Source organism: Dendropsophus ebraccatus, chromosome 9 (assembly GCF_027789765.1).
Source record: "Dendropsophus ebraccatus isolate aDenEbr1 chromosome 9, aDenEbr1.pat, whole genome shotgun sequence".
Lineage (NCBI taxonomy): Eukaryota > Metazoa > Chordata > Amphibia > Anura > Hylidae > Dendropsophus > Dendropsophus ebraccatus.
Window position 1 is genome coordinate 83,342,983 of NC_091462.1, and position 16,764 is coordinate 83,359,746.

The 16,764-nt window shown below is 40.4% G+C and overlaps 1 protein-coding gene across 2 annotated transcripts in view; it reads left to right on the plus strand.

Moving 5' to 3' along the window:
• Positions 1-16,764, plus strand: part of LOC138801178 (uncharacterized) — a 206,013-nt gene that overhangs the window by 8,944 nt on the left and 180,305 nt on the right. For both annotated transcript variants that reach the window (XM_069983727.1, XM_069983728.1), the window contains exons 4-8: positions 674-744; positions 2,610-2,778; positions 3,245-3,382; positions 7,158-7,338; positions 8,083-8,210. In XM_069983727.1, the coding sequence (XP_069839828.1) occupies positions 674-744; positions 2,610-2,778; positions 3,245-3,382; positions 7,158-7,338; positions 8,083-8,210 (687 nt within the window). The remainder of the gene's footprint in view (positions 1-673; positions 745-2,609; positions 2,779-3,244; positions 3,383-7,157; positions 7,339-8,082; positions 8,211-16,764) is intronic.

Genomic DNA, 16,764 nt, shown 5'->3' on the forward strand with positions numbered 1-16,764 from the left:
GCATCAGAACTCTGCGGACCTAAAGATCATCCATCCGGTACCGGCCGGGATGATCTTTTCAGAGACCGGACGTTCTGGAACGGCCGTCTCTTACAGTGTGTGAACATAGCCTAAGTATGTATATATGTATAAGTATAAATACAGTGTAGCAATCCAATACTGGACATGAAGCTCCCTCTGCAAATTCCTGTAGTTAGATAGAAGTGGTGTTATATGTCTGCTGAAATTCTCCCTTGTTGAGCATATAGCCCATAAATATAGAAACTCAGACCACTGTATTTAACACTGTCAAAATAGGAGAACTAAACCATATACAGGTTGTATGGTATATTTGGTTTACATGTTTAGTGCACTATGCTATGTTGCTATAATGCGCTATGTTTGGTGCATAATAAGTGATTCTCAGTTGCTGTGTACCACAGTTTTGGTGCGCTTGCACAAAACCTTTTTGTGCAAAACTCATAATAAATGTGTTCCATTGTGTATAGGACATGCCTATACCTTTTATTAAAGCAGTTGTAATAGGAAACCATACAATGTATACAGTATATATGGGCACTGCCCAAGAGATATCAGCATTTACACATTTCCCACTGCTTATGTATCAACTGTGAATTCCAGAATAAATTTTATGTTGTGTTAACATTCCTTTTTTTTTTGTATTCTCTTATAGATTCAGAATTCACACTTAAAGGCAAATGTAACATCAAAGCAAGGTTCACAGAAGGAATTCAATGAGTTAAGGTGAAAACAGAACAACATGGATTCCTTTATATCCTTATCACATATGCTACTTTAGGGGTTTATCATGGTAAAATATAAATGTAGGAAGGTTAAATGGCCGGCATTGCAGAAACAGACCAGTGGGCAGTTTTATGAATTTTTAGTAAGTTCTATAGATGGTAATTGGACATGTGTAAAAAGTGTAACACAGCTATAACCCCTGATTTAGCTTGCACTGCTCGTCCCTTCTCTTTGTAATGGCCAGACCTTTAGTTCAGTGACCTGTATAATTATGGACCAATTAGCAGTGCTGTATTTGATAAGTGCTGATTGGTGGAGCAGCTTTCAGTCGGCACCTTGAATAGTACAGTAGATGAGTGGCTGATTACCAATCGGCACTTTACCTTCACTAACAAGCTCTGATTTGAAATCAAATACATAAGCTATTGGGAAAATCTATTAATGGCTTTGCACTCTTTATTTTTACTACATTTCTCACTTTTTACTCATTTTACTACTTGAAAAGCAGTTAGAAAAGTAGTTATGGGTTACTACGAGGCCATCTGATTCATATGTCATTAGATAGATAGATAGATGATAGATACATAGAAGATAGATAGATAGATAGATAGATAGATGATAGATACATAGAAGATAGATAGATAGATAGATAGATAGATAGATATGAGATAGATACAGTAGATAGATAGATAGATAGATAGATAGATAGTAACATAGTAACATAGTTAATAGGGTTGAAAGAAGACAAGAGTCCATCTCTTGTCAACCTAGAGAAACCCTACTGAGTTGATCCAGGGGAAGGTAAAAACCCCTATGAGGCAGATACCAATTGCCCCATCACAGGGAGAAAATTCCTTCCCGACTCCAATGGCAATCAGAATAATCCTGGATCAACATATCCCCAGAAATCTAATGTCCATAACTTGTAATATTTTATCATTGAAGAAAAGCATCCAGGCCTCCCTTGAGCTTATCTAATGAATCGGCCATGACAACATCATGTGGCAGAGAGTTGCACAGTCTTACCGCTTGTACAGTAAAGAATCCGCATTGATGCTGATGGTGAAATCTTCTTTCCTCTAGATGTAAAGGATGCCCCCTTGTCATGGTTACAGACCTAGGAGTAAAAAGACCACTACAAAGACCTCTGTACTGTCCATTCATATATTTGTACATTGTGATCAGATCGCCCCTAAGACGTCTTTTTTCTAGTGTAAATAACCCCAAGTTTGATAACCTGTCTTGGTACTGTAACCCACCCATTCCCTTAAAGCGACTCTGTACCCACAATCTGACCCCCCCCCCCAAACCACTTAGGTTAGGAAGCAATCTGCCTGGAGCATTCCTAATGATGAGGAGGGCGGGGAGGAGGGACAGAGGGGGTGGTGCAAAGTTAGGGCACAGATACTCCCATAGGGCACGGAGCTGCAATTTTAAAAGTAATTTTTTATGACAATAACTGCATCACCTGCCAAACGGACCGGAGGACAGATCTTTGATTAAAAGCAGCTATCTGAAGGTACAAGCGGTTTGAGGGGTCAGATTGTAGCTACAAAGTCGCTTTAATGACCTTTGCTGCCCTCCTCTGCACCCGCTCCAGTTCAGCTGTGTCCTTCTTATATACCAGTGCCCAAAACTGTACACAGTATTCCATGTGTGGTCTGACCAGTGATTTATGAAGATAGATAAAGATAGATAGGAGATAGATAGATAGATAGATAGATAGATAGATAGATAGATAGATAGATAGATAGGAGAAAGATTGCATGTGGATACTGTAAGAAGGTATGACATGTTCTGTGATCATATTATTCTTAATAATTCTTGTGTATATAATTTATTTTTTCCCTTTGTGATGGCGACAGGGACATTCTAGAAATGCATCCCCTGCAGTTTTCATATCATGATGGGAAAATACAAAGGATTTGTCCTGTGCGAGAGGAGAAGACATGGGCTCTTAATGTCAAGAGAGGGATTCTAAGTGTCCTGCAGGGTAACCTTAAGACGCCTTCTGCTGGACGGAGCATTGATGAGGTAAAACACAAGTGTCAAACTCGCGGCCCTTTAGCTGCTGCAAGACTACTTTTCCCATCATGCCTGGACAGCCAAATCCAGAGATGGGAATTGTAGTTCTGCAACAGTTGGAGGTCTGTAAGTTGGACACCAATGTGGTTAGGTATCCATGTCTGTTGTCTCCTATTCCCACCATTTTTCCTTACTTACCACTGACTTTCCTGTTTTCCTGTAGTTGTGTTCAGCACTATAATTATTCTCACCATCTGTCTGTGAGTGTTACATAGTGGGATGAACATTCCCACACTATGCTCCTGAGGGATCAGGTTTGGCTTCAGCTGAATGACTCTGCTGTGTCCATGGTTTATGGCTGGGTAGCAGATGTTAATATGCACATACTGTAACTGGAGGACCCCATACATTATATTTGCATTGTAGATGTAATACTTTATGATATCAGCATCAGTATAGTATCTTTTCTTTGCAGGTGGATGTCTTAGGAAGATGCCTTACGACATATGGGTTTAGAGGACGATCTGTCTGGAAGAAAAAAGATTTGACTCAGTGTTCAAACAGGATATTAGGATCCACGTCTCTGAGATCAGTCCCTCTTCCTGGTAAAACTGTAAGTATCTGGACCAATTGTTTAGGGACAATGGCTACACGTATTCTCCAGCAACCGTTACGCAGCTTTGCAGAATATTCACATTACCCTTTTTATTGGACTCAATGTTCCAGACTGTAAACTACAGAAGATTCCATTACAATCTATGGCAGCCACAGAAACCTCACTTAGTTCCTATTCACAGATGTTCTCTACCATCTACTGGATGCTCTTTCTAAAATACAATCTTCAGGGACCAATTGAGGGTAGTCTTGTGTATCGATGGGATGCCTGTCCTCATACAAAGGGCACAGCACTTAAAGGAGAAGTCTGGCAAAAATGTAAAAAGTTATACAAATCCCCAATAGACACTAGTTATGGGAAATGCTTATAAAGTGCTTTTTCCCCTGCACTTACTACTGCATCAAGGCTTCACTTCCTGGATAACATGGTGATGTCACGACCCGACTTCCAGAGCTGTGCGGTCTGTGGCTGTGATCCCCCCCCCCACTAATGAAAACATATTACAAAGTTAAATAACTTTGGAATGTGCTTTAATTACCGTTCTGTCCCCCTTCCCTATCACCCCCCCACCCTCTGCGGAAGTATTAAAACACATACCTACCTGATCCTAGTGCCATCTTGTGTCAATGACGTCTTCACAGTGGGCCAGCCCCACTGTGAGACGTCAGCAGATGACTGACAGCTTGCTCAGCTTCGATTGGCTGAGCAAGCTGTCAGTCATCTGACATTGCTGGCTGAAGAAGAAGAAGGAAGTGATGCAGAGAAGAAGATGCCGACAAGAGTTCCAGGGACCCGCAATCGGTGGGAAATTTGAATAGAGACAGTTCAAGGAGTAGAGGTGAGTACAGAAACGGTGTTTGCTGTTGTTGTTTTTTTTGTGTCCTTTGAGCTGTAATGCCATTATACATTTATTCTCTTTAAAATACTGCAGTATAGCATCTCTTTACCCACAATAGAGGTTAAAGAGAATCTAACAGCAGGCAATAAGACTCTAACATGCTGCTATGTTTCCATAAGGAAGGGGATGCTGAAAATAAAAGTGATTTCTTACCATTATACTCAGTGCCAGGATTACCACCGATCTAGCACACCGATCTACCCGCCCGGTCCACCTCCCTTTTAAATATACATTTGGTGCTCCACAGAGATGAGCCCTGGAATGACACCACTGCAGCGCTGCCTCAATATTCATTAGAAGGGGTGGGTCATGGGAGGGATCAGTCCTCAGATCATTCTCAACATCCCCAGAACTAAGGGAATATAACTGCAGGGTAAGTTATCTAACCTGCTGTTAGCCTTTAAACCTACAGACCTATAGTTTCCAGGATTGCTTTTTGACCCCTTTTTAATTATTGGTACCACATTTGCTATGCATCAATCCTGTAGAACAGATCCTGTCCATATTAAATGTTAGAAATAATCTGTCTATGATATTACTTAACTCCCTTAGAATACTAGGCTGAATGCCATCTGGACCTTGTGATTTGTCTGGTAATTGTCACACACAGTATAATTGAGGTAAAATACAGCCTAAGGGCAGCTTCACACGTAGCGGATTTCTTGCTGCGAGTCCTGCAGCGAAATCCACTGCAATTGTTGCTACTGTGAGTTTGAATGGGGTTACATAGTCACAGCGGAATTTTCATTGCCACCCAGCATACTTTACCTGGTCCATGATCCGGCTGCATCTGAGGCTCCCAATTCCAGTAGGTCCTGCCTAGCCAATAAGTGACTGCGGTGGGGCAATTAAAAGCAAGTCTAGCAATTAGTTTCCCCCACAGATTACAGCTAGACTCTGTGGTTTTGACACCCTTTGATCAGCAAGGCATTATTGCTTAAAAAGGTTTTCTTTTTCCAAATTGGACAATTTCTTCAGCAATTCTTGAATTTAGTTTTTGAATTTTGAGCTAGCTTTACTGTAATTTCCCACAAGTCGAATCATAAGTGCAACAAAATATTTATAGAGGGCTTAGCTTCTTAAATGCTACTGTTCATAGCTTAACATTTTAAACCCTTTTAATAAATGATCTAACTTTGTTTTGACAAGTTATTTGTAGACCTAGTGCCAGATATGATATTTTGCTAGAATAAGTTAGCTATTCTTGGACCACCATAACAGCCTTCTGTTTATCTAGTCTAACCTAACCTTCATTGGGATGAGCTGGTTTCCTTCCAGAAAAGTAGACTTTACAAGGCCAGTTAAAATCAGTATTGTATTTAATAACTCTTTTTATAACATGCACCATGCCAATTGAAAGTTATATAGATTTTATTGCTTGATGTTATACCAGTATAACTGTATAGGAGTGTTGTTTTCACATGTGGGTGGTAAAAAACTATTGTTTTGTGGTGAGTTCTCAGAAATGGAAATATAGTGAATCCCATGGATGTCACAGGCACAGAAGCTGTGCCAGTGCCTTCCGTGGTTGTTAGTGATAGCCAGGCACTCGCTGCAACCACTGGGACCAGAGTTGTCCTCAGATTCCCAGCAGTCAACCCTGTAGATGCTGAGGTCAGTGTCATCGCAGCATCTATAGGGAGAAAAGAGATAGAAATCTTCCTCTGTTCACGTCTCATTGGTAGCTATGACAACTAGAGGCCTCTAGTGTCATTGCTATGTAAGTCGATCAAACTCTGCCATGTAAGAGGCATAATACACAGCGGTCAAATAATGCAAATTGTTTAAAAATAATAATGTAGAAAAAAGTACACATATTTGGTATCCCCGCATGCATAATAACACTGGTAATAACACTATTGAAAGATTTAACACACGTGGTGACTGCAGAAAATTCAAACTAACCACTAACTTAGTACAATACGTCAAAAAACAACAGACTCAGAATTGCTAGGATAAGTTAAAGCAACCCAGAGCTATAACCACATAAAGTGAGACAGGTCAGATTTGAAAAATTGGCCCTGGTTCTTAAGGCCATTTCTGGTCCAGTCCTGAAAGTATAAAGTGTAAAAGAAAAACATATTTTACAATGTCCGCTGTTTTTTTTTTTAACTTTAGTATAACACATTGCATTGTTGTATTTTTTTCCAACATTTTTTTACACCTGTATTATGCTTTTACTGTGAGGGGAAAAAAAAGCCAAAAAGGCTGCATCAGTTGTTATATTTTTTTTTTTTACCTGCATTAAATTGGTTTAATACATAAGGCCATGTTCACACAACGTATGAGATCGGCGGTTCCGTGACCCGGCCGGGTCTGAAAAGATTATACCGGCCGGTACTGCAGTACCGGCTGGATGACCTTTAGGGTCGCAGAGTTTTGATGCGGTCGCATCCGTGCGCGCCCGCATCAGAACTCCCCACTGCACACTATGGAGCGTGCGGCCGGAGCCGCTAGCTCCATAGTGTGCACTGGCAGGGTTTTCTGCGGCCGCTATTCAATGAATAGCGGCCGCAGAAAACTGACGTCAGTTGTTTACGGCAGTGCTAGGGATCCCGGCCAGAGCGTATGCTATGTGTATACGCTCCGGCCGGGATCCTATAGACGCCAAGGTAAAGTATACTTTCGTAATAATGGTTTTACGAAAATAGCCTAAACAAGCATCTTATTAGAATATAATTTCTGTTCAAAATGAGATCAAATCACATTTTACTTGTCAGTGTTATCTCTCATACACAGTGAGTTTTAATGTCTAACATCTCATTTCGCTATTTCATAGGTAAATAACTGAGGCTAATAATGCTCCCTGAACCTCATGAATAATATTTATGAATAATATTCTTTAATAATTATCCATATATTTTTTTTCCACAGCAAATTCTTGATTCCAATCTGGAATGCATGCAATATTTTAAAGATGGTGTCTTAGCAGAAGCTACCTGTAGGGAATCTCATCTCGTCACACTATTTTCCAGAGAAGGAAATGGCGCTAAAACAAACACTGAAACTGTTCTTAAACTGCAGAAAACAGAAGTAGATACTATGCCAAATAAAGGTTAGAAATCAGAATCATTCTTTAATACTTGTTATTATCTATTTAGTCTCCTTCTCCCAGTTGTGAGCTTCTGCTTTCTGCTGAAGGCACAAAAACGGTATGTGAGCTTGTCTCCCCCCTCCCTTCTGAGACAGCTCATGTAAAAATGTTTCTGATTGGCTTTATCTGCAACATTGTAGCTTCTTTGTAATGCTGCGAGGGTTATTCTGAGGTCAAGTTGCTAATGTGATTAATCCTCCCAGTATTACAAAGAAGCTACAATGTTGCAGATAAAGCTAGTCAGAAACTTGTTTACATCAACTGTCTCAAGGCCCTATTCCACTAACAGAGCTGACGACGGATTATCTGCCAAAGATTTGAAGCCAAACCCAGGAACAGACTATAAACAGAGAACAGGTCATAAAGGAAAGACTGGATTTCTCCTCTATTCAAATCCACTCCTGGGTTTGGCTTCAAATCTTTGGCAGAAAATCTGTCGTCTGATCTGTTGGTGGAATAGGGCCTTCAGAAAGGAGGTGGGAGAGAAAAGCTCACACACAGATTGTTGTGTCTTTAGCAGAAAGCATCTGAGAAATGGGGGAAGAAGACTGTATAGATAATAATAAGTATGGAATTAATTTTTTGTCTCACCTTGGGCAACAACATATGAAAAGTTATGTTTGAGTGGAATACCCCTTTAAACCTAAACCTAAAAGAAAGTTGGTCTTTACATTCATTTTGTATGTGTATGCTTTTTGCTTTAAGAGCTGCCTGGTAGGGTTTATGTGACCAATCTGATGTATGAAAAGGAAACCGGTCCCGCCAAGCCAGGAGGAGAAGATGCAGCTGAAACTGTCAGAAACCTCTGCCAGTCTTCCCATTTGAACTATGAGGTACTGTAGAAAGGCAATGTATGTGGATGCTATACAACAAGTTCTTATTGGTTCTTATTATATGCAAGGATGTGATGGTTAAGTTAAAGGGGCACAACCTTATACAAAAGCTCTTCAGCTTTTGTAGCTGATATATGTGGTGTTAGCTTGACCGGTTACTTGCTGGATGGTACCGTGTGACGCCACTTCTATGGTGGTTGGTTGGAGTATAGCTCAGCCGGTGGTTGTACTGTCGTGACGCCAGTGCCATTTGGGCACACAGGTATGGAGGAACACCTGCTTTTAGTTTAAGGTGGTGAGCTATACCCTTGTGGGATAGAGTAGTTACTGTGTAGGTGCCGGAACTAACTCCTAACTAAGTCTTGTTATCATAAATAAAATCTTCTTTACTGTGAAAACACTTTGTACAACAGTTGATCATAGACAGTATATGTGACAGAACAGAATCTGTGAGACTTTGGTGTAGAAAAGCTGAGCTGACTTGGTTGTGTTCTGAAAAGCAAAGAGAAGTTTGTGCTGAGAGTTCAGAATAGTGGAGAGGAGTTTGTGCCTAGAGTCCAAACCCAGGGTATAAATGTGCTCTGCCGGAACTTTAGAAGAAGAAGAATTAGAATACTGAAGGATACTTAAAAGTAGAAAAGATACTTGTGCCTGTGTTTCGACCTTTTTTGTTGTGATACCACCTGACTCCCCTACAGTGTCGGGTGACTCGTCCTATTAGGGTGGTACAAGCCTCAGACCTTGTTACCTGAGTTGAGCAAGGTAGCCAAATTACCTTGTTACACCTGTGCTGCAAGATAGAGTATGTAGGCTTCTAGCAACTTTTCTCTATCCGGGTCAGTTCTTCTTGTTGAAGGATACTGTCCTGCTCTTTTAGAAGTGTTCACAGCATAGGTTAGGGGGTTTTCTTACTTTGTCCTCTCCCGAGTAGCTTAGCACTGCATACTAGGAATAGGTGTAGCTTTTGAAGAAAAGGTCTCTGTGTCTCCCATGTGCATCTATCCACTACCACACACTAGACTAGACTACACTGGACTGACTGGAGGGGGGACCTGGCATAACTTTCTCCAGGATGTGTAATGTCCCCTGTGAGTGGTGAAGACAGTGTAAAGAGAAAGAAGGATAGAGATAGGTGAAAGGAAAGAACAGCTCTCATTGGTGCGCAGATTACAACAAACAATCACCCCTTGTTCACTACAGCTGTGCAATATAGTGCACAAACAGATAACAGTGACATCTTGTGGTAAAATTTAGATACTACTTCATTACTAGGCTTAATTGAAGTACAGACTTCACCAAATATGTCATCATAAAATTCCAACTGAGTATGCTTTCATATAATTGTCTATGTAAGGGTTGCATATTACAGCTACACGTCCATACTCCTAGTAGCTAAAAGGACACTGTGCCAGTCTGGAGAGAATACACCACTTCCTGCAGGACATAAAGCAGCTGATACATACTGGAAGACTTGAGATTTTTTTATAGAAGTAAATTAGAAATCTGTGGCACTTGCTGGGACCAGTTAATTTGAAAGTAATAAAAATTTGGTGAATTTGGTAGACTTACAACATTCAGTTCTAATCTAATATATAATAAATATAGATACTAGACTGTAATAATCTAGACGTACATGGAATATTCAGTCTCGTGGGTTAGGAATATTCTTTAAATTCACCAGATTCCTTGGACACAGTCTTAGGCTGATACTGAAGTAGCAGCGAGATTACTGGAAGGCACTGTGAGAAAGTGGGCAGTGGCTGAGAGTTTCTAGAGCCTCCAGTTATTGATGTTCTTCTGAATGAGAATGTTCTAACCGCAGGAGTGCACCCGCTATAGTGCTTTCATTCATAGAATCTTATTAGTGTTTTACATGCTTGAGATTTTCCACAATGATGACTAGCAATATATGTGCGTTTGGTAGCGGTCACAGTAAGTGGTTTGATGACAAGATGAAAAATATGTAGAAAAGTATGTAAACGCACTGATTGAGCGTCCTACAGTATACAGCAGGCAATTCATGTACAGTGAAAGGTACCAGTGTCATAAGCTTTAATGCTTCCCCGATGCATAATTTGTATTATTTCATTAAAGGGGTATTCCCCTTTGCTAGGATATGCCATCCTTTTATGACCGGTCGGGGTCTGACCTCTGGGATCCCATCAATCCTGAGAATAATCAGAGCTAAAACGTCTTCACTGTTCCAATTTGCACAGTGATGCAGTGGCCACCTGGATTTGCAGGGACCAGCAAGTGAAACTATTCACTTGAATGGGACTGTAGGTGAGCTGCGGTACATGAAAAATAACAGTGATGGAGCTGTAGCACTAATCCATGCTTGGCGCCAGGTTTTTGCAGGCCCTCAGGTGACAGAGCCATACAGAGCCATCATCCATACACTATGCACAATCACTTGAGACACCACTAACATACACAAACTGACAATATTGACACAGACACTGACTGACTGACTGACACACACTGGCTTACTGACACTGACAGACTGACACAGACACTGACTGACTGATACACACTAACTTACTGCCTTATGGACACTGACAGACACAGGTACTGACTGACCGGCACTGACACACTCAGACACTAACACACAACACTTACAGCTCAGTCTTCTCCCTCTTCCTCTCTGTTGGGCTGCTCTCCACACTGTAAGGTTGAGGACCTTCAGGTCATGTGATCAGGTCCTTCATCCTTTTTTCTCTCTTTGCAGGTCCTGCTCCCTCTCCTGTGTTTTCTGATGTTCAGCCTGCTCACCCTGCAGTACAGTAAGGAGGCTGGACATTAGAACACTGGGCCCCTCTCCCTCTCTGGGCTCCTAGAGGCACTGTGGGCCTGGCACTTGCCGTGTAAGCCTGATGCTGATGCCGGCCCTGCACTAATCAGTACCATAGCCCCTATCTTTCTTAAGATTGGTGGGGTCCCAAAGGTCACACCCCTACTGATAATAAAAGCGAATGAACCATCAGGTACATCACTCTTTATTTTTATATTACCTGCGGGGATCCCAGTGGAAAGGTCCTTTTTTAAAAAAACGCCGCCTGTTCTCCTTAGTCAGTCAGTTTGTAATCCTTTGGTCAGTAGGCAAAGTAGTTAAAGCGAAGTAAAGGATAGCTGAAAGAGTACTTGTCATAAGAAAAAACTTCAGGCATGTCAAAGAGAAATTACAAATATAAAGAAAGTCCAATAGCACCAATGATCCCAGAAACTGCACAGAAGTGGATGCACGCTGGAAGCCATCAATCTTCGAGGCTGGCCAGTGTATCAAAATCCAAGAAGTCCAACAGCATTGCAGTTTCAAAATCTCAAAAGTTTATTGTGCACCCTGTACAACACAACATTTTGGCCTTTATCAAGCAAACTGGATGCACAGAAAACATTTGAGATTTTGAAATCACCAAGCGATACACTTGGACTTCTTAGATTAGGTCACAGAGACATGCCACAAGTTTTCAATGGTTTGGGTCTGAGTGTTCAGACCGTGACTGATCAGGAGAAAGAGCTGGGAGTCTCGTTCTGCTCAGACCTTCACACTCACTCTCGTTCTCACTCAGACCCTGACAGATCAAAACTTTTTTTTTACAAGTCAGTTTTTCTAATGGCATGTACTCTCTAAGGCAAGGGCTATATTCCAGCTGTCAACTGTTTCTACAGCTTATGTACTGTAAAAAAGGGAAAATTGGCAGCACGTCTATGACTGAATGCAGATTGCACGCTACTTGTGGCTTAAGTACAGACAAAAAAAACCCAGAAGGTGCAACAGCAACCCACAGGTGCAAGGGCTTACCTTATATACTCCTCCCAGTGTACACATGATAAACACCTGCTCTGTAGATATTAAAAAGTAAGGATCTTAGCAAACTATTTGATCAAACAGAATGTACCATGTCACCAAGGTTAAGGTGTCCTCAGAGCATTTTCACGCTAGCAATGGCCTCTCCTGGGCTTTAATAAGCTTATGTACTGTACTTGTGACATCTTCACACTACTGAGGTCTAATGTAGGTTTGACGGATTGGGATTCAGAGTTTCCCAGTATTTTATTTTATTTTCAAAGTCTCCAGCATATCCTCATATCGTCAATACAATTGTGTTAGTGTAAATGGTTGTAACCCCTGTTTTTACTGAGCGTCTCTCCATTTTTAGTAGTCAGGTGTTTCCTAAAGTCTGCCAGTCCCCTTGGTATGTAATCCATTATTTTGAGGTCACTGATAGTTTTGGCTCAGCCGTTATAAATTACTTCCAGTGAAATAGAACTGAAGGTCTTCCTGGTGCCATACAGTATGGAAATAGAGTATTTATGGGGCTCTACTAATTGATTTTAAAGGGGTTGGTCATTTTATAGTAAAATAGTTCAGTGTACTGTATTAGTAAGCGTACTCACAGCACTTACCACATAGAGCTAATATCAGTCTCCCCTCCCCCAGGCTGTGCTGCCCTGCTCTGTGGTGATTCTGTTCATAAGATGGCTGACATGGGGGAGTGTGTGACCATGCTTTGCCCCAGTGTCCTCCATAGGCAAATACAGGCTCAGTGGAGGACACTGGGGATGGAGCATGGGGACATGCTCCTCCATGTCAGCAATCTTATGGACAGACTCACCACAGAGCAGGGCAGTACAGCCTGGAGGAGGGGAGTCTGATATTAGCTCTATGAGGTACACAGTGAGCTGCTGTCAGTAAGTGCAGTAAATACACTTACTAATACTGTTCAGTAATGATGTGGATTTATTGGATCTTGGAAAAGTGCCTTTACTTCTTCAATCTAACAATTGGTGTCGGCCTCTACCATTGATATCTTCTGCTTTGTCTCAGTGACAACTTTTTAAAACTCAATGATTCAAATTGATAGCTGATTTTAGTTTTATTTTAGAGGGAAATGCAACTCAAAGAGTTTAGTGTTTGAACCCCTATGCAGTTTATAGACTTACTACGGATAGTAATACGCCATGAATTACTGAAATACACACAACAAACAAACACACTACAGTTTGGACGTTTACGTTGGCATTGTAATATTAGGCAAAATCCCTAGAAAGTGACACTGGAAAGTAAGCTAGCATATGAACTACTCTGCGGCTACATATAATCCTATAATAGCCAAATGCCAGAAAGTTCTAAGTGACAATTTCATAATACATTTAAATCTTTACTTTATCCTAAATTCCGGTTTGAGCTTTCTAAATAATTGAAAACATTCCTGGGTGGGGATATTATTCTTTGTAGACTGGAAAAGTTCCAGAAATAAAATGGCCTCAGATCAGATAAGAAAGTTGCCAGATAACAAAAGAATATTTTTCTTGTAGTTTGTAATGCATAATGAACCTCTAAAGACCTCCATACCACCAGCTACTGCCAAGTTTTCCATGCTTTAGTTGGAATCCTATCTATGAAACAAAAGCTAATCACACTAGACGTCCGACATCTCCCCACCCAGCGGGGACCTGAGACAACTCTCATTATAACGCAGGATTTTTTCCAACCTCCTCTTGTTGTCTTGGAGATATCATGTCTATGACTTTTACTAATTTCCTTGACTTGTTTCATTCATAGACGGTGGTTCTGTACCTTGCGGGATTAATCTGGGGCATAAAAGACGATGAATAGGAATTTGGAAAGCATAGAAAAAAAAAACACACACACACACAAAAAAAGTAGGGTTATGGAACCACCACCATCATAAACTTTTTCTTCTATACAGTATTATGAAAATTATTTGTAAGTATTTTGTACAACTCTTTACACTATTTATAAGCAATATTCAGCAGAGTATATAGTATAGATAATAATAATTTTAAGATAATAATCTTAAAAGAATTTAAAAAATCAATGGGAAATCAATGGATTACTTGACTGGGCCAATTTTTAATAGATATTTAAAGCTACCCAATGCAATTAATGTGTGCATGGACGGCTGTTTTTGGAAGGATCTCTATCCGCGCTGGACTTTTTGGAGTCCGAGCACCTGAGAGAGATTGTATGCACTAGGTGAGAGTTGGCATGGTGTTGCATTTTATAATTTATGTGTAGTCTCTCACAATAGAAACACATATAGCAGTTTTGTATAGGGGCTGTATACTCAAAATATCACATTGATTCACCTCAAAAGGTGTGGTGCCAAAGGTTGCAGGTGGCATTCACAGGACCAGTCAAGCCTAAGGGCCCTATTCCACCGGATGATTATCGTTTGTATAATCGTTAACGATTAACGATCTCAAACGACCACTATTGCGAAAGACCTGAAAACTTTCACTCATTTCCATGGAACGATAATCGTTACTTATGATCGTAATTGCGATAGTTTCTTCTTCGCTATTTATTCGCTATTGCGTTCGTATCTATTGCGAACGACTGAACGATGTCTTATTCAATGCGAACGATTTGCGAACGAGCAACGATAAAAATAGGTCCAGGTCTTATAAAGCGATCAACGATTTCTCGTTCGGTCGTTAATCGTTAACTGCATTTCAACCGAACGATTATCGTTTAGATTCGAACGATTTAACGATAATCTGAACGATAATCGTCCGGTGGAATAGGGCCCTAAGTGGGTGAAAGGAGAGCATGGGACTAGATGCTCCCCTGTACTCTTCTGCTCACCACATGCCAGGGCTGCCTAGAATAGTGGTTCTACAATGAAAGTGAAGCATCAGAGAAAATTTACAGACAGAATGTTGTGCACTACAGCAAACGTTATAGGGGCAACTTTAAGGGCATTACCGAGCTGGCAGGCTTTCCTTAACATTGCTTGAAAATGGAAAACTGGAGCTACAGTTGTGTCAGTTTTATTTCAGCTTCTAAATATTTTTCATGTGTTGCCAGTTAAATAAAAGTCACAGGCCAGAGATGCTATCTTCTCTTCACATGCGCCATGTTCAACATAGCATCATTTACCCTGGCAGCCAGGACTCGCTCAACTTTTCTATAAGCTTAAAGTGTTCTTAGTTGTGGTCTCTGCATATAGTTTGAAGGACCTTTTGGCTGTTTACATGTAATGATCAGATATACTGTATCTAGGCTCTGAAGCACACTCAGTGAAAGTTACTAGTGTTACTTTTACTACAACTGGAATAATATTTACTCTGTATAAATGTTAGGCAACAATCTACTAGGTTATACTTCTGTAATTTTACTATTTGTGGATTCAGTGTGTATTAGTTCCACAGGAAGTTACCACGGCCGCGATAACATTTAGCTGTTGCTGCAGTACTAAGGAATATCTATCTATCTATCTATCTATCTATCTATCTATCCATCTATCTGAATATCATGCTGCTATTATAAGGCTAGGTTCACACACAGTAGAATAAAAGCTAAATATGATCATAATTTTAAGTGAAAATAAAACTCTTTGTGAATGCACGAAAATAAATAGCTGGTATTTTGTAAAAGCAGGTGGTAAATAATGTGCGTGTACATAAATTATGGCCATTATTATATATAGCACAGGATACAAAAAATGTGTGATTGCTGCTTAGGCTAGGTTCACACTGCGTTTTCAGCATCCGTTTAACGGATCCGCTTTTTGCAAAAAACGGATGCATTTGTGTGCATCCGTTTTTCCATTGACTTCCATTCCAAAACGGATGCGTTTTTTTTTACGCACAATAAAGTACTGTTGACCCTACTTTTTTGACCGTTAAAAAAAACGGATCCGTTAAACGGATGCTTAAAACGCAGTGTGAACCCAGCCTAACATTGGTATCTTAGAATATAGTCCTTCTTTTTAACTATCTACTGTCGGATCTTTTGGCCTCTGTCCACACAATGCAGTTTGGAGCAGTTTTTATAGGGCTTTTACAAATGTAGAAATGTGTTGTCTATTCTTAATGCCGTCAGTTATCTCTCCCGTCCTCCCCATACACAGGGCCCTATTCCACCGAACGATTATCGTTCAGATTATCGTTAAATCGTTCCAATCTTCACAATAATCGTTCGTTTGAATAGCAGTTAACGATTAACGACCAAACGAGAAATCATTGATCGCTTTATAAGACCTGGACCTATTTCGCATTGAATAAGACGTCGTTCGGTTGTTCGCAGTAGATAAGAATGCAAAAGCGAAGAAATGGCGAAGAAAAAACGATCACAAATACGATCATAAGTAACGATTATTGTTTCATGGAAATGAGTGAACCTTTTCAGGTATTTTGCAATAGCGGTCGTTTGAGATTGTTAATCATTAACGATTATGCGAACGATAATCGTCCCGTGGAATAGGGCCCATAGGCATGTTTGGCACGGCGGAGCATGAAGTGGAGATTTCTAATTGCCTGTTGATTGATTCAAGGGCAAAAGAAACAAACAACCTTTAAAGAATGGTCCTTCCTGACTCCAAGTCACTGGATCAACATTTATAGAAAGACTTATACATTTAGATAAACATTTACTATATTTGATTTTATCTAGTCATTTGCAAAGCATGATGAATCACGCAGCTGGACCACACGAACGATCGATGTATCATTTGTGCGGCCACTAAGATTCATTGTTATCGGTTTACAGAGAGATGTGTGGCCAATAATAATAAACTTCAGTTAT